This window comes from Uloborus diversus, chromosome 8 (genome assembly GCF_026930045.1).
Source record: "Uloborus diversus isolate 005 chromosome 8, Udiv.v.3.1, whole genome shotgun sequence".
In the NCBI taxonomy this organism is placed as follows: domain Eukaryota; kingdom Metazoa; phylum Arthropoda; class Arachnida; order Araneae; family Uloboridae; genus Uloborus; species Uloborus diversus.
Window position 1 is genome coordinate 36882456 of NC_072738.1, and position 26813 is coordinate 36909268.

At 34.4% G+C, this 26813-nt stretch overlaps 1 protein-coding gene across 4 annotated transcripts in view; it reads right to left on the reverse strand.

Moving 5' to 3' along the window:
* LOC129227718 (adenylate cyclase type 3-like) overlaps window positions 1-26813 on the reverse strand; it is a 327000-nt gene that overhangs the window by 205121 nt on the left and 95066 nt on the right. For all 4 annotated transcript variants that reach the window (XM_054862320.1, XM_054862321.1, XM_054862322.1 and 1 more), the window contains exons 4-5: window positions 14032-14281; window positions 12126-12275 (exon numbers count right to left, since the gene is read on the reverse strand). In XM_054862320.1, the coding sequence (XP_054718295.1) occupies window positions 12126-12275; window positions 14032-14281 (400 nt within the window). The remainder of the gene's footprint in view (window positions 1-12125; window positions 12276-14031; window positions 14282-26813) is intronic.

The following is a 26813-nucleotide window of genomic DNA, read 5'->3' on the forward strand; positions in this document are numbered from 1 at the left end:
TACTTAAATTGTAGATGTGCGTTTATATAATAAAACTTTTTTAGAAGGACAGAGCATTTTGCTTACGCTACCCCAAATTTTGATATCTCTAGCTTTTATTGATTTTGTTACAGTGCTCTTTAATTTTATCCAGAAATCAATTTGGGTGAACGAAAACGTTTACAATTACTTAAAAGTTGGCTCATTGCAGGTATTTTAAAACCGCGATAAGGGAATCGCGTTAAAAAGGGTAAATAAGCGGATTAAAGTAAGCCAGTTTTGGACCTATTACTTATCAGGTGCAAAAGCGAGATAATTCCCCGGAGGTATTGTACAACTATAGGGCTGTAATGTAAACGAGAGCTTTCGAAAATCCCTGGGAAAATGCCGGGTTTTCGGAACCTTTCGTATAGCAACTTTTCCACGCGGAGTTTTTTTCGTTCTGCCAGAATGTGGCCGAATTTCTTGACTTCGGCCGGTTAATCGAGTGAAAATTTCTCGAGACTCAACACTGTATCACCTTCTCGTATTTCAAAACTGCAATTGTAACAGGGGCATTCCAAGGTATTTTTGACATTATGTAGAGTCCGTAACGTGACCTTTTTTTGCCATAACTTTTTAATTTACTGTTTGATTTGCAAATTATTTTAATTTGAGCTAGTGTGTTTTTAGGAAAAGATCAAAATAAAATAATATGCTAATCAAACAGTAAATTAAAAAGTTATGGCAAAAAAGGTCACGTTACGGACTCTACATAAATGTCAAAAATACCTTGGAATGCCCCAACAACGAGCTTGGAACCTGAGAATTTCTTGTCCCGCACTGCAGTTTGCTGGACAACAAATTTCGGCAAATATAGAACACATTTGATTTTTTCACCGCATTGTTAAAGTTTAAAGACGGATGCTATGCCTGTTGTCTTTTTAAAAACATAAAACATTTTACGATTTGAAAAAAAAAAAAACTAATAAACTTTTTTTTTTCAGAACACTCCATTAAAGTTGGAAAAAAGCCTGGATCTCCCCAATGGATTAACAGTGGCGTAACTTCTGGATACCATGGTCATATTCCTGATCGTCACCTGACTGTGGGACAGTCGGTATGCCGTGGCAGCAGGAAGCGCTACTTTAACCACTGGAAGAGATTAGAAGACTAAAAAGAATGCTTGAACAAAAAACTTTTTGAGAATAAAAAAAATTTCTCTTAAAAACAAAATATTTCATGTTTCTTTTTACTTCCTTTTACAAAAAGGGAAGTATTGTATTCGCGAAAAAAATTTCACTCAAAAATCGGTCTTAATTTCCATTTTGCTAGCCCCCGAATGAATATTGATTTTTTTTTCAACCCCAACCACACTTGGATACCTGAAGAATCCATTTTTACGATCCCCGAGTTAATTACAACGAGTTTTCTCGTGACGTGCGTATGTACGTATGTATGTGTATGTATCTCGCATAGCTCAAGAACAGTATATCCTAGAAAGTTGAAATTTGGCACATGGACTCCAAGTGGGGTCTAGTTGTGCACCTTCTCTTTTGGTTGCGTTCGGATGTTCAAAAGGGGGTCTTTTACACTTTTTTGGGGTATAATCATTGTTAATTTCAATGTAAAATCAACCGGTGCTATAATTTGGCAATCACTTGGCAATATATCGCCAAGCTTTTTGTCGCCAACTTGGCGACGATTTTTTTTTAACCTGGTTTCAGTTTGGCCATATTTAGAGTGTTAACCATTGAATCACATTAAAACTGGCAATATTGGGAAAATTTATCTGTATAAGACGTTTTCTTTGCTTCGGTTCGCAACACACTTGGAATGAAAGTATTTAAAGTGTTTTTTTTGCTCACTCCGAGGCACTATCATCTTTAAATTGGAGTAAAAGGAAGTCATGTGATGCACATATCAGCTCGTCTTTAAATTGGCATAAAAGGAAGTCATGTGATGCACACATTAGCTCGTTTATTATTCGTTTAGAATGTTATTTAGAGTGCTACAATTATCAAGTTGGATTAAACAAAGAGTTGGGATAGTTAAAAATTGTGACTTAAGTTCAGCACTTTTACAAAACAACAATAAACATCAAATAATTTCACTAGATAGTAGAAAAAGAAGATAATTGTTCATATTGATTAAAACTTATATCTGTGTGGTATATTCGTCACCAAAACTTGAGCCTTACTTTCGTGAAGACTGAACACTTGAAATGTCAACTTCCGTTTTGAGTAAACTAGGGAGCTCTGCCCCCTGCTCACCCTGCTCGTCCACCTCCACTATAGGCGGTTGCTTCGCCACCTACGGCAATTCGCTCATCAAACCATTTCGTCTGTGGCCTTTGGCAACCGAATTGACCAATAGAATGAGAATTGATATTTTAGTTAATATTTTTTTCTATTTAAAGTCGTACAAATATGATCTCAGGCGAAATCAGTTCCTCGTAAAATTTTGTTTTTTTTCGATACCTCGTTCGGCTCTTAACTCCCAGGGGATCTTTAGGAGATAGGTCTTCAAACTGACAAACAGATGCGCACAGATTTTAATAGCAAAAAAACACGTTGATAGCAGAAGAATGTTGGTAAGAAAAAGCTTACAACTGCTTTATGCTTCGCTTATTCAATAATTTGTTCAAAAATCACGCAAAAAAAAGGCTTTGTGAAAATACATACTCGGGTATGCCTCTGCATACTGCCGTGGGCAGGTAAATGGCAATTTTTGCAGAAATCAGTTTTCGAGGTATTTGGAGAAATGTGTGTTGGAATCAATACTAACGATAGGGAAATGTTGGAATTAGACGTTTTTTCGCTTTTTTTTTTTATAGCGGAAACCAAATAAACAATATTGTACTATAAAGTTGATACACAACAGATGACAGAAATGATAAAAAAAAAAATGTAATTACTGCCCTTTACCTGCCCACGGCAGTATAGACCAACGTTTTTGGGAAGTTTGAGGCATAAAACTGCCTGTCTGTACCTTGATGGGATTTTATTGTCACTAAAGTTCTATAAATATGGGGAAAAAACGAATATGTAAGAAGGCGTGGCCAACCAAGTCTTAATTGCGGATATAATCATTAGGATCGTTCAAAAAAACTTTTTTTAGCTAGAGTCCAGGACAACCCCCCCCCCCCTCTTTTTTTTAGACTTACTAATAGTACTATGCTGTAAAAGTTTTAGCTTCTTACTTAAATTTTAAGAGGGTGCTCAATGACCCATTCATTTAACATTAGCCATAGCACAAAAAATGTCACAAATTTACAAACGTTTAACTTCCCCAGCTGTTTTTTTTTTTTTTAAATAATTATTTTACTGCAATATATATGCATATTACTCAAGTATATCATAATATGTAGATTATTTTTTTCATTTCAATGTATTTTTTAACCCCTCTCCCGATACTTATGAAGTTTGGGGGAGGGGATTGAGCACCCTCTTTCAGTTGAAATAGGAAGCAAAAACTCTTTCAGTATATTACCATCAACAAGTCTAAACATATTGAGGGGTGTCCTATTATCTAGGAGAAACTTTTTTACACGTATTTTTGAACCCCGATGGAAGGTTAGTATAAACTTCTAAAAATTTCTTTTTTCGGTAATTTTGTCTGAAGATTCGAAAGAATTATCATCATTCGGCGAAATTTGTAGTTTTATTTGGCAAAATTATCATCATTCGTTTAAATTTGGAGATCCATTCGGCAAATTATCATCATTCGGTAAAATTTGGATTCCTATTACGCAAAAATATCAACATTCGGCAAAATTTGTAAGTCCATTGGGCAAAATTATCATTACTCGCTGAAATTTGGAGATCCATTCGGCAAATTATCATCATTCGGAAAAATTTGAAGTTCCATTCGGCAAGTTGAGAATTTCCGCCTTCCCGAAAAATTCAAGTTCGGGGCGCATCTGGGGTGGGGGGGGGGGGAGTTGGCTTTACTTATAGCAACTACGTGAGCACAGAAGCATATGAAGTCGAACTCGGCAATAACGAACCCTGGTTTAGCAAAAACCCGGATTTGACGAAGAAATCAGAAATATTTGGTTAGAACAATGCTATGTCTATAGGAGCATCTCGCTTTTCAAGAGACAACCCTTCTAATAGCGAGCAATATTTTTGTGATTCATAAAAGTTCGATTGATTTCTAACTCAGCTTATCCTTTTTTGGAAAAATTCCTTTATTCATTCTAAAGTCAACCGAAAGTTAGTGATGAATCACAAAATTCTGAGAACAAGTCTGCTTTGGGCAGAGGTAAAGAGTAGTAACTTCACTTTTTTTTGCATTTTTGTCATCTATTTTACGTTAGTTTTATTGTACAAGCTTGCTTATTTAGTTTCCACCTAAAAAAAGTGCAAAAAGTCTAATTCCAACATTTCTCTATTGTTAGTATTGAATCCAAAACGCGTTTCTTCAAATATCTGGAAAACTATTTTCTGAGACAACTTCCGTTAACATGGCAAAAAGTGATGACGGCATTTTTTTAAATTTTGGCGTAGAGAAGCATTTGAAAATTACTGATTTGTTAATGCCAATGTTATCACTTTTGAGGTATTTCCGAGGATAATGTAGCTTAACTTTAAGCAAACGCAGATGAAAATTTTTATCAAAGCGACAACAATAACGACAAAGGTGAAAATTTTGAAGTTGAACAAACCTCAAAAAACTTCATGACTTTTGATGTGCAAAAAACCTTTTAATTTTTCACGAAGCAGAGATGCAAATGACAATGTTTTTCTGCTCAATGAGGTATGCTCGAAAAATAATAACTTAAGATGGCAACAATTAGACAGCTCAAAGTACTACAATCCAACTTCTTTTCTACAGTACAGAAAAAATCTAATATATAAAAATCTCCTGGCAGGGTGTTAGTGTTTGAACTCCTCCGAAACGGCTCGACCGATTTTCATGAAATTTTTTATGTGTATTTGGTAGGTATGAGGATAGGACATAAAGTATATTTCATGTCGCTAGGTAGGGTGTTCCTCTCCAGAATGTTTTTCTGAAAATCATTGTAAAAACCATTGTTTGAAAATCATTTTTTAAACCATTGTTGAAAATCATTGAAAAAAACATTGTTGAAAACCATTGCAAAAACTATTGTTGAAAATCATCGTAAAAACCTTGCTTAAATTAGTCACAAACATTTTGTAGACAAATCGAAGATGGCAACAAAAAATTTTTGTGATCAAACTTTTCTGTGATCAAACAATGAATTTGTTCGCTTCCTTAATGAAATACATCGTACTGAGAAAAGGAATGGTTGGTGTCTTTTGTTTTTATTATTGTCTACAGCTCTTTATCCCTCTTTCTGTCACAGATCCCATCCCCCACACTTACAATACATTCGTTATTTTTTTAATTAAAAACCAGAATATCCACTAGAAATAATTTATGTGGCAGAACAAGGTCTGACGGGTCAGCTAGTACTAATAAAAAATATCAAAAAGCAAATTAGTTATGAATTTTATGATTTTTTACGAGCTCGTCTTTTTTTTTTTTTTTAATTATCCAGCTTAAACGGCGAATACTGCGGTTCCAGCCTGTTCGTTATAAGTGAGCTGCATAGATATTCATGCGAATAATTTATTTCTTCGTGGGATATTATAATCGCGTATATTGCCTCCGTTACGACAAAAAGCCTCTTTCTACGACTTCAATGTGGAAAAAGCGTTCTTATAAGTCACATTTTGGGGATGATTTTTTGCTGCTAAAAGTTTGGAAGACTGTAAAGCGAAAACGTGAAAAAACAAGATTTGCAGATTAGAAAAATTCACCCTTGCAAAATTTCCAAATATGTTTTAGGAAATTTAATTATTTGAAATACATGATATTACCTCAAATTTATACTAGTTGCCCATATTATGGAAATAAAAATGAAGTTTAATGTTTATTAGGTTTAGTGTAAATTGATGTCATTTGTTTCAGAACAAAATTTTTAAAATTATCTTTAATTTTTAATCTGGTAATTTACAATTTTTACCATCTCGATAAACAACTTAACTTTCTAGTGCAAATTTTCAATCCATGGATTAATAAAAATTAATTAGTTTTGTCGATCCAGATCAACAGAAGGTAGTTGATAAAAACAGTAATTACAGATTTGGTTAAAAATAACGTCCTGCAATTTTTTTTGTGGGGGGGGGGACATTACTTTTCAGTCCCTCAAATATTTGTTGAACAGTGTGTTCTTCCTGAGTTTTATTCCCATAACTGCTTTATTTCCTTCTCACAAACTGCCCAACGTAATAAAATTTAAAAATACAAACTTCACTCTCATCATTTCTTCAACAATTTTTTTCTAAAAACTGCCTGAAATCAAAATAAAATAAAAATTTTAACGAATGGAAAATTTCAGAAACTGGCGAAAGAGAGCTGAATAAAATTACGACGCGGCATTTGAAGCGTGTAGTAAAGATACTTATGATAAAAGCAACCAATGGATTGATAAGCTAGAAGCAAAGTAGATCAAAGAACTTGATTATACGGCGTGAGATCAAAGAGTTTTGTCAAAAGGATCAAAGAACTGTACAATAACCGACATTAAACTACTGGTTTATATTCAACGCTGAAATCTGACAGCATCTGTACGAGCAAATTTGGAAGAAAAGTTCAAAGTTAATTTATCAAAGGAAATTTTAAATACACGTTTTCCAACCCGGATTACAACGTCCGAAAATTCATAAGCAAGGTTATGTCTGCATGATTGCATAATGAGCATGTATGTATGTTAGGGTGGTTCAAAAAAACTTTTTTTTCAGTTAGAGTCCAGGACACCCCCTATGTTTTTTAGACTTACTAATAGTATTATGCTGTAAAAGTTCTAGCTTCTTACTTGAATTTTAAGAGGGTGCTCAATGACCCCTTCATTTAACATTAGCCGTAGCACAGAAAATGTCACAAATTTAAAAACATTTAATTTCCCCAGTTTTTTTTTTTTTTTTTTTTGTAAATAATTATTTTATTTAAATGTATATGCATATTACTCGGGTATATTATAATGTGTAGCTTTTTTTTCCAGTTCAATGTATTTTTTTTAACCCCCCCCCCATGCTTATGAAGTTTGGGGGAGGGGGTTCTCTTTCAGTTGAAATAAGAAGCTAAAGTTCTTACAGTACATTACTATCCACAAGTCTAAAAATATTGAGTGGTGTCCTGTTATCTAGGAGAAACTTTTTTTTACATGTATTTTTGAACCACCCTAAATACCACCACAATAAATTTGAACCACCCTAAAAGTATGTATGTATACAAATATACATGCCGAAAAAAAATCTTGGTGAAAATCAAGGTTTTATATAATGCAGCTTTTAACAAGATTTATTCTCAAACTAGCTGCGTTGCCCGGCTTTTCCCGGTCAACCTTGAAAATAGTAATTGTATCCCAAACAATGACAAGATAATAAAACACTTTTAAGAAATGAAAATGAGAAAGATGGGTTTAAAAATCGTAAGCATGTAAACACAAAATAAAAAAGTTAAAGTGAAAATGAGAAAGATGGAAATAAACGATGGATTCAAGAAGCGTAACCATGGAAACGCGAAAAAAAAAATGGTTAACAACTTGAATGGAGATGAGATTTTTCGAACTTGATTTAAAAAGTGTTATAACTTTTTTTCCTTTGGAAATAGAAAATTAGTTTTTTGACCAAAGGTCGAGATAGATCTGGAGAAAAAAATGTCGCTTTTTCCAATGATGCCAAAAAGAAAACTGTGAGACAATTCCTTCACTTTTTATTGATATATTTAAGGAAGAAAGTAGTGCCTAAACTTCAGTTAAGCCTAAAAAAAATCGAGCTAAAAACACAAATAACTCCCGCCGCAGTTAAGTAAGAGCATTGAAACAAATTCCGTAGAACGCGGAAAATTCTACTCTTCCCAACAACATGTAATATTAATATATGTGCAAGTAATTTTTAACCCCCATATTTGGGAATTTATGTGAAAATTGGGCCTAAATTGAAATGAAAAAAGATCTACTCGTTGAATTTTTTTCCAACCGGTCTTTAAACCTTTCCGGGGCTAAAAGAAAGATACTGTGAAAATTTCAGCGAAATCAGCCGGGTATTTCTTGAGCTTTGCGCGTTTACACAAACAGACGCTTTTTGGAGACTAGAGATACTATAATGTACGAAAGTGTTTTATGATGCTTTACTTATAGGCTGGTTTTTGTAATCTTAATGAATAGAGTACAGTTAAAGTTGGAATACATTTCTTCTAAATTGGGAAATTTTAAATGATGTGCCTAAATAGATTATATCGCTTATAAACAAACACACGTAAGTTAAATTTGCAAATTTTGTGGCAAAAAGGAACATTAAACTTAGATTTTATTCAGTATTTTTTTCCTCAAATATTTGAGATGTGCCAATATTGTTGCCAGTGAGTGACCCACATGCACGCACACATTGTACATACATACATACATACCGCAGATCAATTCCGAGAGTGTAATTTAACTTTTTTGATTTTATAGCAGTTTTGAAGTGCTAAGATGTTGTTCTCTGAAGTGAAATAGAAAGAAACTTAATTTTATGCAATTAAAAACTGAGCGTATGTATCTATGTATCGATGTATGTATGTCTATGTACCTATGCCCAAGTTACTTCTCCGGAACGCCAATGAACTGACCATCGAATCGGGTATCGATCGATTCCTAATTTTCCCGTCTTGATGTTTGGCTATTTAACATAATCCTCCGATAGTATTTAGCGTAGATACCAATTAAAAACTATTGATTATGACATTTAGATTTCGACATAAAATCCCTATTTTTCGAAAGATTTCCTCCATTCAAATTATTATTCAGTGCTTCATCTCAATTTTCCACAACAATGCTTTTTTTTAAATTTTGTAACGTGAAGAAAATCATTGAGACGAAAGCTCTTTTGCCATTTCTTTCTCGAATATGAACAAATAAAATTTAGTCTTTTGCTTTGAGGCTTTTCCTGTAATCGGGGAAATTAAAATGTTTCCTTTTTGGTTATTTTTCCGCAATCTACCGAAAATTTTTATTGATTATTATATATTTTTTTTTGTTCAAGCCTGATTGCTGAACACGTGTCACTTGACATAACTTTTATTTTCAAGAAAAAAAAGTGCAAAGCCGGGCGACGCAGCTAGTAATAACAATGAAACCAGATACTAAACTTAAGTTTAATTGTACATTTTTAAAGTCCATCATTTTAGCATTGCAATACTGCCGTGGGCAAAAAAAAAAAAAAAAAAAGCAGCATCTTCAGAAATGAGTTTTCGAGATATTTGAAGAATGTCGTTTTGGTTTCAATACCAACAATAGGGAAATGTTGGAATTGGGCGCTTTTTCACGCTTTGTTTTTTCAGACTAACCCAAAACCCTTCAGGATACAAAATAAGCAAACTTGTGCAGTAAAGCTAACGTACAAGTAAAAAAATTAAAAAAAAAAGAAACATTTGATGTTACTGCCCTTTACCTACTCACGACAGAATTAAACTTTATAGGCATGCATAGATATTAAACTTAATCAAGTTTAATTGCATTTAATTTTAAAGTCCAACTTCTTAGCACTGCAAAATCAAATACTAAAAACTTGCTTATAACGATCTTGAATTGGATGCACGAATACATGCCAGGGGAGAATTCGTAAATTTACTGGTACTGGAGCGCTAATGAAAAAGAATTGAATCCTGAGTCATGACTAGTTTTAAGTGAAAAGGGAAGTTATTTTTCTTGAAATGCATAGCAGGAACGTCTTTTCGGCACTAAATCACCTCTGATACATACATACGTGTATACAATAGATTTTCACATAATATACATCTATATTTATATTTGAATAAAACTTCACAATAGAGATCCCATTGCAAATTTTAATCAATTCCCGCTAGACTGCTTGCATTGAATTAATGCTCACTCTTCCATTGGAATGTCGATCGAATTCGGGGTATTGTTAGAACAATTGAAGTTTGCTTGCGCTTTGTAGGTAAAATAGCGGATTGAAGTTTTAAATTTCATCTACAAAGACTAGCAGAATGTAAACAAACTTTCCCGGAATTTCTCGAATAAGAACAATAGCTTATTTATAGTAGTTGTAGAACTGTTGCACAAGCTACCACGCCATTTAGAAAATCAGTGCCGATGAATCCATATCAACGATAAATTCATATCTGTCTAATTATATTTCAAATTTTGCTGTCGTAAATATTAAAAACTCAATCATGTAGGCCTATCATATTAAAAATAGCCGGGTAAGTGATAGTAAACCATTGGCAAAGCATGATATCTGAATCACGGCTAGAGTTAAAGTATCACAGGTGAAAGAATATTGATTAAAAGGTTTTAATAATTATGAGTTTAAATATATCGAAGATTTCAAATGTGAAAAACAATCTTTTTTTAAATAAAGGAAAAAAGGGGAGGGGATGTGTGAATTGTGTTTTTCTTACAAGAGTACCACAATGCCGAATATGTGACTTTTCCGAGTTAGGGCAGAACTTGAAATTGCCTCCCTTACCCATCTTCCTTCAAGTTAAAAAAATATATATAAAATGTGCAGAAATAAGGTGAATTTACCGCCTTTTAAAAGCGAGGCCCTAGCTTGCTCCCCCATGGATCCAAGGAGTCAAATTCCCTGCATTACAGTGGGAGAAAATAAATGTGTAAATACGTTTTGCTCAAAGCTGCAAGTTTTGACAAGTCTTAGTTTTGAACTACAAGTACATATAGAACAATGTCTCAAATCTGTACGGTACAACTGCTTCTTACATCCGCCCCTTCCCCTCCCCCCTAAACAAACGGTAAGCTGGGGAAACTTATCGACTTATTTCAACGACTTTTGAATCTAACATAAATAACAACTTTCAAAAGCAGGCACTAAAGACTTATAACATGCACTATGAAGTTTACTGATACTTTGATCGCAGAATGGGACCACACACATATTATGTCAAACTTTAAAGGGTGAAGGGGGGGGGGGGGTTGTTCATGAAAGCATAAGGGTTTTTAATGAGGGGGAGGGAGGGGGTAACAAGAAGTACCATATCAAACATTTTTTGAAGAAAATATTATGAAAAACAATCACGCATGTGACATGCGGACGAGGGGAGGGGGTAAGGCGATGCGTGACACTTTGTGGTACAGGGGAATGACGTCGTATATCGCACCTGGTAACAAAGTGACTAAAAAAAAACATTGGAGAAAATCATAAGGTTTCACTTAACAATAGTTTTATGTGATTTAGTCCCAGATATTACTACAGTATGCCCTAAAATGTTTTGATGTGAAATTAGCTCGAACAGTTAACATCACATCCCGTTTTGGTTGTCTATAAGAATAATGCATGCTTAAAGTTGGAAGATTTTCCTTCTTAATTGTAAAGTTTTAATTATGTGTCACTATTGACTATATCGCATTTATACCATCGCACACGAGTCATGTAAGTTAACTTGGTGCGAATTTTACGGAAAGAAGAACTAAATGCAGAATTTAAATAAATAGCTAGTACGTTTTTACCAAGTTTTCAGTTGTGTTACTTTCCTTGTTGGGGTGCCATATGTAGCGGATTTAAGTTTTAAATTTCATCTACAAAGACTAGCAGAATATAAACAAACTTGGCCGGAATTTTTCGACTAAGAACAATAGCTTATTAATAGATGTAGAACTGTTACACAATCTACCACGCCATTTAGAAAATCAGTGCCGATGAATTCATATCAACGATAAACTCATATGTAATTATATTTTAAATTTTGCTGTCATAAATATTCAAAACCCAATGATGTATATGAGGTTACAAATAGCCGCGTTTGTGATGGTAAACCAAAAGCAAGTAAATCAATAGCTAGTACGTTTTTACCAAATTTTCAGTTGTGTCACTTTCTTTGTCGGAGTCCGATACGTTGAAAAGGGTGACATTTATGGACAACTCTTAAATAGTGTATAACTCACTACGTTCAAAAAAACAGTTATATTTTTGTCACTTGTAACACGATCTAAGTTTTTAGCAAATCTAAGTTGCTATTTTCTTATGAAGACAAACAGAAACTGGGATACATTCTACTAATTTGAGGTTCATGTTACTGCCAGTAAACATACAAATTGCAATAAATTGAAAGTTAAAAACATTATTTCAAATAAATCGCTAGGTAACTAGCCACAAAAAACAACAGCCACATACCTGTTCTTGAGACTCTTCTTCGAGCACTAACTTGGCTTCCAGACTTTGGCGCGTTTCTAGAAAAGCTCGCCGCTGTCTCCTTTCCAAGAAGAAGTAGGATAATGTGCCTAACAAATTGGCGCAAATAAACAGCAGCACATTGGCACCAAGCTGGAAACAAGGAATGATCCAATAAAGAATGCAATTTATCGTTTTTCAAATTATTTTTTTTTAAGTAATAAATTCTTTTATACATTTGGCTATCATTACTTGTCTGTGATGACATAGGATAATGGCACCAGTTACAAACAAGGGTCAACTAACAGACAGTCGTAATTTTGGATTTAAATACTAATAAGAATTTTAGGCGGATAAAACTGATGTTGCTGTGACTCCTGAATACAGTCCAACCATCTAGTGTTATCAGAGTGAAATTTATGATCCAGTAGGTATTTACAAGGCACTGGTGGAAGGTTTTGAGTAGCCACCACAAGGTCTACCGGTGTTTTATGTTCATTTGAATTTAATAAGGTTTTAGATATAAAAATAAAGAACTTTTGCACAATCTGAAGAGAAAAGGGGAAGTCTGTCCATTACTCATCCTTTCCTCACCCTATCTGTTACTGGGTATCATCAGATTTTTCGGTGTCTGTTATTGGGGGGTCGGAACTTTTTTCGAAATTGAGCGAATAAAAATTGAATGAACTGATTCAAAGGTCCCAGAAACAGCCAAGCTTTCGATGAGATAAAGTTGCATGAGAGAAAAATTGTTTTCAAAGTCTTAATGTATTAAAAGGCTCAGAAAATTGAGTTAACCTGAGAGCGATGTCTTAAGCATGTCTGTTGCTGGTGCCGTTACATTACATGCTGAAAATGAGAGAAGCCGAAGAAATTTAAAAGCAAGTTAGAGTTTAGAAATGGAGTGTAAACTGGCAATTCCAAGGTCATTTATTTGCACTAGATGGGCAAATTTGGAGGGCCACATACAGACCATATTTCATCAAGTAGAGCTTTGCTACTTTAAAGTATATAAGCTCGAACCGTTTTATTTACCGTATTACTTGAAAGTTAACATCTGAACTGGGGTTACTAATTTGTTGTTTGTTAGTCAGAGATCAAGTGTTGGTCTGTTACACAAGCAAATTTCATTTTTGCTATGTTTATTACACGGCACTGATCAAATTTTTTGAGAGAATTACTTTTTAATACAATTTTTAAAAATAAAGTCTACTACTTTTTAGTACCATGAAAATGAGATTAATGTGCAAATTCTGAAGATGTTCTTAAATTTTCGTTCATGCAATAGGAATATATTGAAAATAAGTTATTAATAATATGAAATACCATTTCTCGTGGAATTAACATTGTATAAAGTTAGAGATTGATTAACTGATTTAAAACGCAGTGAATTCAAACCGCAAACATTGTAGTGAATTAAAAAAAAGCCACTATCGACTATTTAATTATCGATAAGTTTAAATTTAGCTTTCTTATTTTTGGAAACGAAAAATGAAATGAAATTCGGATGATTTATTTTTTACTTGAAATAAAGAATTGCATAAGATTTTATTGCTGATAAAAGTTGATTTACTTCAGTTTATTTTTACTAATTTATTTCTTTTCCTTCTAAACTCTTAACTCTTTAAAAAAGTTTTGGCAACGAAAAAAAAAAGGAAGAAAGAAATCTGAGGTGAGGTAATTTTTTACCCAAGAAGAAAAAAACTGCTAACAGTTTTGTTTTTGATTTAAAAAAATATTTATTTTGATCTTGTTTTTTAAACAATTGATTGAAAGTTTTCTTAATGAATAATCCAATATATTAGCTGCCTGTAAATGTTTTACTCCATAGTTCCCAGTTTGCCAACCCAAACAGGGATAACGGAATTTTCTTTGAGTGAAAGCGTTTCTAGTTCAGCAACGCTCTTACCTGGTTTTCAGTGAAATCTATGGGTTTTGGTAACACTCCAACTAGCAGCAGATGCACAAAAGCCATGACTATGCTTAGCACTAGACATATGCTCAGCCTTATGGGTAGCAACAGGTAAATCATGTAAGTGTAGAGAAGGGCCCAAGCCACCGAATCCCCCGGCATTCGGGGCACACTGTAGAGCCACATGTCACAGACCAAGTGTCCTAGTTGGATAAGCCAAGCAATGAAGGGAATACTGTCCCACAACCTGGAAGAAAATGTCGAACGTTTAACACATCAAGTTTTCAAAGCATGTATAAGTGTATATATGTATAAGTGTATGCTCAAAACACACTCATGTTTGTGAAAATTGCAACAACATGAAGGTCCCATTGGAAAGGGACGCATTTATTGCACATATTACTCATAGTGCTACAAATAAAGGATTAAAATTACAGATCACTGAGATGAAAATAACTGGCGTAAATTAGTACCGAATGTAGCTACCCCTCGCAGCTATGCGAGCCTGTTGTACGTGTTTGGTATCGAATCATAGAGGTTCTGAATGTGACGATTGGGAAAAGCATCCCATATGGCTTCAACTTGAAGCCGAAGTTCTTCCATAGCAACTGCCGGACGAGACACATGGGCGAGTCTCCGACCAACACAATCCGAGACATGCTTGACGGGCGTCATATCCGGAGAACGGGCAGACCAAGGAAGTAGTGTAACCTGTCGTGCACCGAAGAACACTTGTACGTTACGTGCGACATGTGAATGTGTATTGTCCTGCTGAAACACTGCAGAAGAATGCTCTGAAGAAAGGGTAGTACCTTCGGCGTTACATCGTCCGTGAAGCAGCGGTCGCTATTGAAGTTACACGTAATTCGGACTAGATGGTATTGCCCTTGATATCCAATAGCGCTCCAGACCATGGCGCCTGGCGTTATGCCGGTATGACGTCGGATTACACACTCTGGGAGGTGACATTCCCATGTGTAACGGCTGACGCGTACACGTCCATCGTTATAATGCAGATTAAATCTGGACTCATCCGAGAAGACGACCTGCTGCTAGTTCGCACGCAATTGGGTGTGTTGGTGGGCCCACTGAAGCCGGAAGTGACAATGGTTAAGGGTAAATGGAATCCTGCATCGGGGAATCCTTGCATGCAGGTCCTGGCGCAGCAGACGTCGACGAACCAAGGATGCAGCAAGTGTGACACCTGTAGCCATACTCCAACGTTATGCTAGCGTACGAGAGGACGCTATACGATCCATCACAGCTAGGCTGGTGAGCTGTCGATAATCCTGTGGCGTCATTCAGTTGCGCGGGCTGGCGCGAGTCTTTCGGCTAATTTCATCGTCCTCTGTCCATCTTTTACAAATACGCACCACAGTTGAGGCATTAAGCCACGTGCGGGCACTAATTTCTCTATACGTAAGTTCACCCTCACGCATGCAGATCATGCGGCTACATTTGAACTCCGTTACTCGTTCGTATGACGCTCTGCGTTTTGGACAAGGCATATTGGGTACTAGAGAAACATCTACCATCGACAGATAATCAAGCAATGATTCCAAAATACTTTTACAGCCCTTTAAATATAAAGTCTACGACGCAGTTCAGTGGTCGTAACTAGGTAATCCTAATCATTTGCATATCTTATCCTGCTATACATTTCCAGTGAATTTCAGTTTATTTGCATAATTCCTTCTTCGTGTTGCAGTTTTACAAACATGAGTGTATATATTATCATATGTTCAAATTATACATTAGTCAGTGGCGTTCTACGGGGGGGGGGGGCTATAAAGCTAAAAAGTATTTCTAAAACTACTAATTTGAAATTTTTCCGGGAGAGGAACTCCCAGACCCCCTTCACCCCACCACACATTATGGAGTGAATGTAATACCCAGGGTTAGGTCTATATTGTCAAAACTCAGACTCCTCTTAAACCAAAAAACAAAAACCCATGACTTTACCCCGTGTTTGAGATACGCTTGAAATAATTAAGAGGCAATCAATTTCATACACTCACTTTCTTTTTAGACCTCGCAACGGCTTTGCTCATATGCGTCTGGGGCAAGTTATACATAAATCCTTCATAGTTTTTATTTGTGCATTAAATCATTTAAAATCTCGTAATAACACATTTGTAGTTGTTTAAGAAAATTGTCGGAATTTCATGTTTTCATAGAACATTAAAATCTTTTTTTTTTTTGCTTTTGTAAGTGCGGATGGGGCGCCACAAATTGGCGACCCGGCTGTAACCCACGCCCTACGCCGCTGAATTAGTATATGCTCAAGACCTATAGTTATCTCACGGGTTTTCCTTATTACATTACATTTTTCCTATTAAACCGATTAAAGCACTAGATTATACTGGACTGTCATTATTGAGCGCTTTTACCATATATTTTTAACTTAACAGCAATTTTACGACGGATGATTCTTTTGATAGTTTTATCGTAAATAACGTGCTCATACTTTGTTTACATTGTTGGATGAAGAGTTTAAGAGCCCTGTTTTCTGATGCAGATCAGGAGCTGAGCAACCCCTGACCCAGCACCCACAGAGGTATTGAGAGGGAGTAAGAACCTGGAGCACTTTGCGACCACGATAGATTTAACGAGCACTAGTCATCATTAGAGTACACGGGTGATTTTCGATTCAGAAGGCACCGAATCTGCAACTCGCCAGTAGAGAGTTAATCACCTTATTGATCCTTACTACGATCTAGTGAAGCCTAGTGTACTCTATTATATATGATACATACATTAAAACACAATTTTACGCGAGACCAATCTGCGAAGACCAATGGAAATATTTAAAACATACAGTAAAAATCGAATTGAAACGCATTTATAATACAATGCTTTTCTCAATGGTTCACGCGTTGGGGGCTGTCCATAAATCACTTCTTTTCAACACATCTAACCTCCCTCTCCGTGTGTTGCAAAGTGTCACATTTCACCTTACCCCTCCCCTCGTCACTCGTCATACTATATTACATAAGCATATTATTTCAATAAACTAGAAAATCGCCCGTCAAGGTATGACAGGTGAAAATTGCTTCTACATTTGAAGAAGCCATTGTCTGTTTAGTGATATTTTGATAGTTGAAATTGTAACTGTAACTCCAGTGGATTAACCCTAAACTCCAGTAGATAGCCTTCAGTGTTGACCATTCTTTCATTTCTTCACTCCCCTGAAATAACACAGTCTTAACTTTAAAACAATAGCCCGATCGGTAGAGTGTCGGATTCGGGGCCGGAGGGTCCTGGGTTCGAACCTCGATGGTCGAAGACCCACCGTCGTCATTAAAGGGGACTGGGCGACGTTAAATATGCTCGTGGTCTCAATGTCCTCCAAGTGAAACGATACCTCTGGGGGTGCTAGCACCAGGTAGCTATTAGCTCCTGGTCTAGTTTTAAATTCTAATTAACTGTACGATCCGGTGATGGTGCTGCCATCTATCGGTATATAAAATAATGGAGGCAAGGCACTTAGTATGCAGTACTCGACATAAATACAGTTGTAGTCAGTTGTGACTTTGAATAGGAATAGGAATAGGAACCTTAAAACAGTTAAGTTACTGGATCGAGTTCAGCCTTGCCTTTCCCTGCCTTTCCCTGCATGTTAAAAATTACCAAAACATATTACCAAATTATCATGCCGTGGCGCGAGTTTCATTGTTGAAACTCGCGAGTTACTCAATCATTGGCTATTAGTTTCAACCAAAATAGTAGACATAATACTTCTTGTTGATCCCTCCCTTCTTCTGTCCCAAATTCCCTATTTCGCGAACCCCCCACCCCCCCCTTTAAAACGAAACATTACTTTGTGGACGACTCCTTATTAAGCAAGTCCCGAACAACTCTCTCTTCAGCAAGTAAAATACATTTATAAATCAATTAGTGTCGACTGTTTGCTTGCGACAAGCATTTTGGTAATCGAATTAACGGTCTAATTACCTTCTACAGTTGATGAACTCTCCAAATGGAAGTAGTTAGTACTCGCAAGCAAACTTGCATTGAGCAATCGTCTTTGGTTAAGATATTTGTAAAACAAATCAAAGTAGACCTTTTTCTTTTTTTGAGGCAAATGTTTTTGCTAGAATCTGAATTTCTGTTATCTGTCGGCATGAGTTTTCTCATTGAAGTCGAGGTCTTTTCAGAGGCATGCTTACTCGCATACAAAATGCAGTAGAGTTTTTTTTTTTTTTTGAAGATGTAAGAATTTTTACAATGAATTCATTTTGTTTTGTTTTACTATCAGTAAATGAGTTATCCCATTAGAGTAGAAATTTTAATGTGGTACAGTTTTTTTTCCTTCAGTTTTTCGAAGTGATTTTACTTCGCATATCCGTTACCACAACTGCAATTGTTGTCACATCGAACTCGAGTTTTCTTCCTCCCCCTTTTTTTGCGAGAAGTAATTTTACATACAAATGACAACAATAATATCAACATCCTAAACAACAACATTTAAAGAAAAGGAAGATTGCTTTTGAAGGTTCCCTGTGACAGGCGCTTCGGGGATGGCATCGGTTTTCTACTAAAATAAGCGTTGAAATATTATACTAACAGTAAAATTTGAGCCAGAGCTATGAGCCTCAGTAGGTATTTAACGTTTAGCAGGAAATTTAAAAAAACAAAACAAATTTTTGGCACAAAACAGCTGTATTGTTTAGTATCAGCAAAAGAGAAAAAACTTTAGCAACTCGTGAATCAACCTCTGTCAAAAAAAACAAGATGATATTTGTGAAGCAAACTCAGCCGTTAAATGAGCAATTCTATACCTAACTTGTTTAGTGTCTGGTGATAGCGGGTTTATTGATTATTTTATATTTGCTTGAATCCTTTTCTTAAAGTTTGAAGTATAGCAGTCATGTTCAACGAGAGAAACCGCTCCACACCGTTTGGAGCAAAAAAAAAAAAAAAAAAAAAACATCACCAGTTCCAATTAAATTCCATCTACAGAAAGTTCCAAAAATGACTGTGCATTGGAAAAATCAATGAAAACTAAACGGGCAGCGATTGAAATATACCGTTTGTTGCATTTTGCTCGGGACAACAGTAAATTTTCAAACTGGCAAACTGGAAAATTTAGTTACAATGTTCCTCAACAGATGGCGCTGGCGGTATTTTAAAAGGTATGAAAGAAAACGCAGTCCGCAAGATCACCTACATTACGGTATAGATATAAAACCAATAAAAACTAAACGAGCTGCATTGATTTTTCAAATATACCGGTCATATTGGCGATATTACAGACTGCGTTTTCTTTCATACCTTTTAAAATACCACCAGCGCCATCTGTTGAGGAACATTATGATTAATTTTTACAGTTTGTATGTCTGAAAATTTACTGTTGTCCCTTGCATATTGCAACAAACGGTATATTTCCATCGCTACCCGTTTAGTTTTTATTGATTTTTCAAATGTATCAGTCATTTTTGAAACACCGTGTACATACTAATGTTTGTTTGATTCGTTTCATCTCTTTTTAAAGCATAATAGCCACGCTAACCTAGAAAATCCCTAGCCGCACTTGCTCATAAGAGCCACCCTCTTGACGTTAATGGTTCTAAAAGTTACTCAGATTGGAATTATTTTCTATACCAAGTTTTGTTTAATCTCGTCCACTAAAATCTTTAAAGTTTCTAAAGGTTTTGCAAATTTTGTCGGTATCTGCATATGCGGTAGCTCAGAATGAATAGTCTATCTTTTTTGAATAATTTTGCTAAAATTTTTGAGCATTGATTAAGCAAATAGTGACCACTGGCGAAACCCCTCCAGCGAAACCTAGAACTCCGCGGAATCCAGGTTAAAGACCTTTGTCATAAATCAAGTATACGTCTATTTTCCGTGATTCTCAATCAGTCAAAACTATTTAAAAATATTTTAACAGCTTCAAAATCGTTACATGCTTAAAAAATCTTAAATACTTTTATGCTTTTTTTTGTGATGAAAAAGTTAGTCCACAGATTCGAGTAAAAAAGACCCTCCCCTCTCCCCAAAGAAAATAAAGGCCACCACGAACAGGATTCCGGCTCTAGGCAGCTTCAGAAAAAAATAAATAAAAATAATTCTTGAGAAGAATGGGAAAGCAACTTCCGATTATTCGAAGGTTTTTGTCGGTCTATATGGTCTTCGAGTTATCGTGAGTTGACCATATTCACATTGTACACTTTTTTCTCATTTTTTAGAACTAAAGAACAAGTTTTAATGTTCTTGGTTTCTTAGAAAAGAAAGTTAAAAACTCTCTCATAGGCGTGAAATTTTAATTTTTTTTCAAATTGTTTATTTTGAGCATGGGTTCATATTATTTCCACAGCTTTTGTTAACCATATCTGTCTCAAACCAAACCGCCTTGAAGTTCGGATCAACAACTGCCCTAAGTTTCCTCTTAGATATCCCTCCTCCCGCCGCACTGCTACAGGAAGGGGTGATTATCCATATGGCTTACGATAGCCTACTTTAAAATATAACTCCTTCACAGGAGCTTTACACGAATAATACCTTTAGTATTCTTCACGTTAACCCAATGACGAATAAGGCTCAGCAATCTTTAACCAACTGTACAAGTAAACACTGACTGGTAGGTAAGAGTAGTCCATTACTCTATTAATTTTTACTTAATTTTTCAAAATGATGTGAGTAAAAGAAAGAGAAAAAGGCAAAAAATATGTTACAGACATCTTTATGATTTAATATTAAATGTAATCATGGTTACATTCAAAGTATTTTTCTTCCTAATGCTACTAACATGACAGGCTCAAATTATCATTACTAGAAGTGTAGACAGATGGCACTACATGCGCAAACTTGTGTGCTGTTCTGTGCATAAAATTTTGGCAATGAGAATTTTAACTTTTCCACTGAAATCTCTTAATTACGTCCAAAAATCAGTAGCGGCTCGTACCTTGAAAAGCGAGGGGGCCAGATCTTGAGTTCACTCGCCCCCCCCCCCCCCCACCCCCGTTTTTTGAATTATTTTTTTTAAATATTTTTTTAATGTTTAAACTTTCTTACAATAATTTTTTGTGTTAAATAAATAAAATTAAATTCATATTAAGCACAGACAAGCTACGAATTACTTAAAACTAATCACGAAAGATATTAACATCATGTTTATGTACATGATTGAGTTTCATGATTACATGAAGAGTGGTGCACTTTCACTTCCTGACTTTCAAAAATTAAATTTAATTAATCAGAGAGAGAAAAGATACAAAATACATCACGAAAATTATTAATCTCATATTTATACCCAGTACGCTTTCCGGCACTGCAGTACGCCTCCCTTGCAGCACCGATAAGGGGCTGCAAGCGAGGGTACTTTCACCCCTTGGCTTTTCAAAGTAAATAAGTGAATTTTAAAAAGCAGAATTAATCTAATATTTTTAATAGTACTATTATTTTTTACCTTTTAATAACTAATTATTTTGAATGAGTAAAATTAATTTTATTTTAAGCAAGGTCAAATTACAAAAGTGCAGAAATATTGTGATCAGAGAATTATGTAAAATTTATAAATTAATTAACTTTAACAAAGATGAAAATTCATCTCAGTATTCGTTTTAAATAAAATAAAATAAAATTAGTTGAACTAAATTAAAAAAAAAAAACAACTAAATATAAATTAATTAATAAACTAGTAAAAACAAATTCTTAGCGATTTACATGTAGGTGTACCCTTCTGCATATGAATCTGCCGGCGCCCATGGGTCAGATGCAGAATTTTTATGCAGACAAAGAAAAAAAAAATTTCGAACTCTTTTTATTTTCTTCATATTATTAATAACCTGGTTGCGTGATGTTTGTTTGATTTTTTTGAAAAAATCAAAAAATCCGGATTTCTTTTTTATTTGAATAGGATTTTTTTTTAAATTTAAATCAGCTTGTTTTGATTCTTTTTAAATGTTCAAAAATTTGTAGATATTAATTACACTTTACATGTATAAACATAATATATTTCATACAATAGATGAATCCACTCAGCTTACTTTTAAAATTAAGATAAGTTCTTTATAACGATTCAAAAAAATTTTATGCTTTGCTTAAAGATAAGGTTTGGATTATGGTGTATTTTTTAGCATAAAATAATATGTTGAACGATTACTTTTCTTAACTATATTAATCATGGTGTATAAGAAAAACTGCAAATATTTATTTTGTTCTAAACTGTAATTTTGGAGTGAAAGCAATATTTCGAGAGTGAAAAAAAAGAGGGATATATGTAAGTTTTGCCGGTTGAAGTTAAGATAGTATAATGCAGTGTAGTTAAATGTAGAGCAATACATTCTAAAAAAATGCAAATTTAATTTGTAAAAATAAAATCAACTGATTTTGATTAATGATTTTGTTAAAATTACTCGATTCAAATCAACTGATTTAAATCGATGGTTTTTTTTTAAATCACTTGACTTAAATCATGATTTTAATCGTGATTTAAATCAAGCTGATTTAAATCAACGAACCCTGTTGATAACTTGTCACATTTTCTTTCAAACTACATGAGCAGTAATTTAAATCAAATAATAATTTCTGTGTAGCAATGGGGATTTTTGGTTTTTTTTTTTTTTAAATTAAAAAAAAAAGAAAAATCTTGTGATGATATATATGCGCATGCGTAATACAACATACAACAATGGCGCAACTAGAAAATAATTTTTAGAAATTAATAGAGGAAGGGAGAGCATAATAGGAAACAAATCTCATAAATTGATTGATTTGATTTGTTCATCAAATCCCTCAATTTTGACATCTGAATTTAAAAGCGTTTGAATTTAAAAACGCAATTTTAGACGGTCTTTGGTGATGTTAGAACGCTACAGGGAACTCCGCGAAAATTTGTAGATTGAAGACTTAAAACGCAGTTATATAGGCCATATTGGTAGACGTAAGGGTAAGGGATGGATCTCCAGGACTCTCCCCAATCGTTTTTTTTTCTTTCTTTTTTTAAAAAATAAAGAGAAATCAATTGCCCAATTTTTCGAAATTGCAGTTCAAAAACGCAATTGTAGACGAACTTTGAAGATTTTTACGGGACAGGGTTCGGTAGCTCTCCCCTGGATTTTTTTTCAAAATTGAAGTCCTAAAACTGTCCTGAAGAAAGTAAAATGTTAGTATAATCCGAAGATAATGTGATGCAAAAAAGTGAAGTTTTGATTTAACATACAATTTTAGCAACTAAATTAAAACATGACGAAGTGATAACTTTTAAGGTATATTTAAAACTTGCATTAAAAAACAAAAACAAAATAATAATGATTTCTTCTCTAAATTGTCATTATAGTACGCTAATTACTTGAAGACAAAGAGCCAAGAAAGGAACAAATGGTCAAATCTTGTGCAAATGAAGGCTTCTTTTTTTACTGCTTATTATTTATTTTACATAGCCTGAATCGCGTAAGGGGCCGTCATTAATTATGTAAGGATGATTTTGGCAATTTTTGACTCCCTTCCCCCAGCTAAGGGTCCGTAAGATTTTTCAAACCCCTCCTCCCTATTCTTACGTAAGATTCCATTTCGGTTTTCAAAATAATAAAATGTTGTTAGAAAAGGATAAGTTACACTAAAACTCCCAGTTAGAAGTAAATCAAAGATTTTTATTTTTCAAACATACTAATATATGATGCGATACTAATTAAAAATAAAACATTCCATGAATAGTGCGGTTCTTTTATTACATTTTACACTATTAATTCTCTGTAAAACAAGTAAAAAACAGCTTATCCTAATACGTTTTCTACCTTCCAGGAGCAAATGAAATATGATCTCTTATAAACCACTTGACCGCGCGATTTCTGATATGAAATATGAACGTGGAAAATATTACGTAAGAATTGGTTTGACCCCCTCTCTCCCAAAGTAAAGGTATGTAGAGATTTTTGTAATCCCTTCCCCCTCGGGACCCTTACGTAATTAATGAATGGCCCCTAAGAAGAACATTCAAGAATGTAAAATAAACAACATACAGGCAAGTTAACGATCCTCGTAAATATTGAGGTTCAATGCGTTGGTGTTGAAGAGAGAAAAAAAAACAGATAATCCGCGCCAGCATATAATCCGCACCTCATTAATTTTACACTTTTTTAACAGATAATCCGCGGATTATACACAGAAAAATACGGTACAATCTTGTTTTTTTTAATTTTAAGCACGTACGCAAAAAAAGGAAAATAAGTAAAAAAGTTACAAATTATTGTCTGAAAAAAGTGAGGGGGCCCGGGCGCCCCTGGACACTTCCACGAGCCGCTACTGCCAAACATTTAATAAATATATGTTAAAATATTACACTAGAATCGTAAATATTTTCTGTATGATATATCCCATGATTAAAGGTTCGAAAAAAAAGGTTTTTTTTAGACTTAGTTTTCCACACGGGTCGACTAGTTATCCATATATCTTACGATTGCTTACGTTTAAATATAGAGTAGAACCTCCATTAAGGGACACCTCCGAATAAGGGACATTTTTTTCTGGTCCCAGTCCCTTTGAATAGCAACCTCCATGTGTTTGTCTCTTATTAAGGGACACTCTATTTAAGGGACATTTACAGAGAAAAAAGATAAAAACAATTATGCGCAAGTGCATAAGAGAGAGAATTTGCAGGAATTCAAGAAAGGTACGTGCATGATTTGCCCTCCCAGATATTTATTCAAGTAGACTCAGAGCCAAAGGAGAGGGCACAGAAGCTAAGCAGCTTTTTATATAAAAACTGAAGTGCGAACACTACTTGAAATTCACAATGTTTTGCATTGTAAATTTCATGACATAAAGCAAATTCATGCAGTGAATTACTTCAAAATAATTGCTTTATGCTGCAAAACTTTGACCTTGCCAAATTTTTGTCTTAGTTACAATTAATAAAGTAATAAAAACTTTAAAAAATCATTCAGTGTGAATTTTATCATTTGTGTAAGTGAAATGTATAGTATCTTAATTGTTAACAGTTAAAGTTAGAAAAATTACTGAGTGAACACACTGCATGCATAAACTAAAGCGCTTCCGAGGAATGGACACCTCTATTTAAGTGGCATAATGTCTGGCACCTTCAGTATTCCTTATAGATAGGTTCTACTACCTCCATCACATGAGGTTTCCTTGAATTTATGAAAATATCAAGCAGGACATTACAATCTTAAGACGACACTCAGCAACCTTTAACCAACTGTACAAGAAAGTACTGACTGGTGGGTAAGAGCAGTTCATTATTCCAACACATTTTATTTAATTTTTGAAAATTATGTGTGCAAAAGAAGGACAAAAATGCAAAAAAAAAAAAAAAAAAAGTTACAAACATTTTCATGATTTAATACTGAATGTAATCATCGGTTATATTTAAAGTATTTTCCTTTCCAATGCTACTAACATTACAGGATAAAATTATCATTATCAGAACTGTAGACAGATGGCACTACATGCGCAAACTTGTGTGCTGTTCCTTGCATAAAAATTTGGCAATGAGAATTTTAAGTATTCCAATGAAACCAATTAATTATGTCCAGAAATTCAATAAATATGCATTAAAATATTGCATTATAATTGTAAATATTTTTTGTTCGATAGATATCCTAAGATTGAAGGTTAGAAACCGAAGACTTTTTTAGACTCAAACCCCAGACTTTTTAAGCTTGTAACACTGTTGTTAATCCTCGCAAAATATTCTTGTATGGTATCTAATCACCTTATCTTTTATTACAAACTGGTGGTACCCGCACGGCTTTGCCAGTAGTGGAAAATTAAAAGGTCATTTGGTTCGCCTGTATATTTACAAATAATGGATGATGAATTTCTCGCCAATTTGCTATGTTAAATGGCACGCCCATGTTACGGTTCCACGTTATGATAATTTCGTAATTTTTTTCTTCCCCGTTATTATCATTAGCTGGGTAAAATGTTCTTAAAATTGGAATATAAAAAGAACATAGTCAAATTTTCGAAAAATCGCTTTGAGGTGCACACTTCCATGATTCAAACTAATTTTGTGTCAAATGTCATAAAAATTGGCCGAGCGGTTTATGCGATGTGCGCGTCACACAGATCTAGACATCTAGAAAGAGATCCCGATATCACGACAGAGAGACTTTGAGCTTTATTATTAGTAAAGGTGGATCAATTCATTAATTCTTTGTATTCATTTATTAACTCTGCATGAAGTTTTGGTTATAAGAATTTTAACTATTCCCCGAAATCTCTTAATTATGTCCAGAAATTCAATAAATATGCATTAAAATATTGCACTAAAATTGTAAATATTTTCTGTTCGATACATATCCTAAAATTGAAGATTCGAAACTGAAGGATTTAACCACAGAACTTTTTAGCTTGTAACAGGTTTGGAGTAATCGCCGATTACGTAATCGTAATCTGAGTAATCGATTACGTTTTTGTGTAATCATAATCATAATTGCAAACTGTCGATGAGATCGTAATCGAAATCGAAATCATAATCAGGATTTTCATGCGTAATCGTAACTGTAATCTAAGTAAAATAATCTGTAATTTTCCCGTGAAATCTTGACTTTCTAAAAGTGAAAAAATTTAAGCCGCCCTTTTACTAATACAAATACAAATACAAAAGTGACGACCAGAAACAGGCTCTGGGCCCAGCTAGACTGGTTCTAGTCAATTTACAATCCCCAGTGAAGTTGACATCTTAAAACTATCTACTCCCTTGCTCATTACCACCTCTTCCATTAAGCTGTTCCAAGGCTCCACTACCCTGCTATAATAATAATTTTTCCTAATACCCATGTTGGCCTGAGATTTAAATAGCTTAAAACAAT